Source organism: Penaeus chinensis, chromosome 34, assembly GCF_019202785.1.
Source record: "Penaeus chinensis breed Huanghai No. 1 chromosome 34, ASM1920278v2, whole genome shotgun sequence".
Classification (NCBI taxonomy): Eukaryota; Metazoa; Arthropoda; class Malacostraca; order Decapoda; family Penaeidae; genus Penaeus; species Penaeus chinensis.
The window spans coordinates 31241921-31244420 of record NC_061852.1 but is presented as its reverse complement, the minus strand read 5'-3'; the positions used below and the strand labels follow the sequence as shown (position 1 = coordinate 31244420).

Here is a 2500-nt window from a genome sequence, read left to right as displayed (position 1 = left end):
CTTCAGACAGCAAGAATTGGAAATGTAATCTGAAACCAGAGGAAATAATAGACAAATATCTAAGACCACTTCCCGACTCCTCACAAAACTTGAAGAGTGAGTGTAGGAAATTAGCCAAGATCTTGAACAAGAGTCAAGAAAGGAAACCACAACAGAGTGAGAAGTTTTACAATGCATCAGGTGTTTCAACATTGTCTGAGAGTGTTACCTTTGATGGCACTGTTGGGCTGTCTTTTAATCTGATGGATGATGATATGCTGGAGAGTCAGGAAAGTGATGCTGCATACAATATAAAACAGGTATGTACAAAACAAGAACGATTAACAGTAAAGAATGCTCATTTTTGTAGTGTATAGTAGCTTTATTGAGAGGGAATATCATCATAATTTTCAGTCTTCTACATCTATATATAGATTTTTGTAAATATTTTTCCTCCTTGAATGTTGTAAAGGAAATGCTAGTATGCTGCCCAGTACTTTTAATGCATTTGAATGATGATTTATATTGTACCTCCAGTATACTCATGCTCTTTTCAGTCAGAACTATTTGGTGAGGGAAGTTTTGGAACAAGTGGCTCAGGAAGCAATCTCAACAGGTACCAGTTGAACAAGAATGGTATCCAATCCAGAACAAGCCACTCAGCAGGTATATTGCATATATTATGTTGTAGAATTGATTTTACAAAAGCTTTTACATAACTTGTCTTGTTAATAAAAAGTAACAATGAATAGCAATAAGCTAAACAAGTAAGATTTAAACAATTGACGACTTGAATACTCTCCTTACTTCTGTTAATGTTTATTTGATTGGTCATGTTGCAGGACCATTCAGATGTGAAGGTAATGCATTTGACAGTGGAATTGCTACCCAGAGACATAGGGAGAAAGCTGGTACATATCCCTGGAACAGAGGAAACTTGCCTGGTGTTAGCAGTGCTGGGAATATGGAAAGAGGTCGATCAACAGGATTGGAAAAGGAAAATATGGATAACAGATTTGGTAATGATCAATTTAACATTCTAAATGGTAATTTGGAAAGAAGTAGACAGGATGGACAGAGAGGAGGTGGATCCTCTGGGAATGTGTTTACCTCCTACTCCCAGCCACAACAGCAGCAGCGTGGTGGCTCTGGAAGGGGTTTCAGAGGCAGCGGAGGAGGTAAGACTTTTATTAGTTGTTATTCAGTGAGCTTTCTGTAGTCAAAGAATGATGAATTTAATTATATCAATAACATGATTTTTTCCCCGTATAGGTGGGAGTGGGCGATATCCTTGGAGTAGAGGTGCAGAAAAACAGACTGATGATTCTCCCATCGCAGATAATGTGTCTTGCTTTAAGACTGCTTCACATCAACTTGTAAGTTTGTGTGCTTAACTGTTTTATAAATTATCACGATGCCAACTTGCATGGCATGTAAATACATGCCATGCCCACTGTGAGTTTATTTTATTAATTGTTTTTGCACATAGATAGCTACACTTGTAATAAGTCACCAAAGAGCCAATAACAAGTACTGCCTGTCTTGCCTGTTACCGTTTTCTTTGATTTACAAAAATATTTTATGTTATCTTATTTTGCTGTTACTGATATTCATAACATTATAGTAATTATAATTTCTATAATAAAATAACACCATCGATATTCATAGCATTAGTACAAAATATGTTTTTCCCGCCAATGCAAGGAAAGGTGAAATTAGGTAAGGTCAACTAATTTGATAAGATTTACTAATTGACTCCTTTGTGGCTAAGCACTAGCAGAGCCATCTTTGTGCAGAGACATTTCACAAAATTTTTAAAATGAGCACAGTATTTTCCCCCCCTTTTTTTTTTTTTTTCCCCGGTGACATGTTAAGAGAAGTGAAGATTGCCCTAATGGAAAGAATTGATACAGTTGGATTTGTTAATCCCTTAAGACTAGAATTTCTGTTTTCATCAGCAAATAACCCTGAGTTTTGAAATTTTACCCAAGTGAATTGGAACTTGTTTGAAGAGCTTGATATTGCACTCATGCTGTTCTATCAAATAATGTCTGAACTGTATAGAATTAGAAAAAAGATGCCTCTTTTAGAGGCTATGCAAGAAAATGATGAAAACATGTAAAAACTTTTAGATAAAACACATGTGATGTAATGAAACACATATGCATCGTAAATCATACAATAATGAATTGTGTTTATATGCATAAGTAGAATATAAAGTGAAACAATTAGAGCTAATGTTACGTGTAGCTCAGCCACATGGGGAGGCAGTGGTAGTAGATTGAAGGAAGAAGGTGGTAGTAGGAGGGGCAGGGAAGGGTGGTGGTTCTAGAAGTCTGATGACCAGGAGGTGGTAGGGAGGGAGGGCTGGGTGGAAGGGGAATCTAACTCGACCTGAGAAATCCCAGTGGTGTAGGCCCTGAGGCTGGATGAAGTATGCCAAACAGTACCAGATATATTTATTTACACTTATTAGGCTTGTGTGAAAAAGGGGAAAATAGCCCAAAGCAACTAGATTGAT

The 2500-nt window shown here is 36.9% G+C and overlaps 1 protein-coding gene across 1 annotated transcript in view; it reads left to right on the top strand.

Annotated features, from left to right (window-relative positions):
- The window catches only part of LOC125043781 (fidgetin-like protein 1), a 33192-nt gene that overhangs the window by 12181 nt on the left and 18511 nt on the right, over positions 1-2500 (top strand). Inside the window, exons 3-6 of the mRNA XM_047640060.1 lie at positions 7-299; positions 537-645; positions 822-1157; positions 1252-1355. Of these exons, the coding sequence (XP_047496016.1) occupies positions 7-299; positions 537-645; positions 822-1157; positions 1252-1355 (842 nt within the window). The remainder of the gene's footprint in view (positions 1-6; positions 300-536; positions 646-821; positions 1158-1251; positions 1356-2500) is intronic.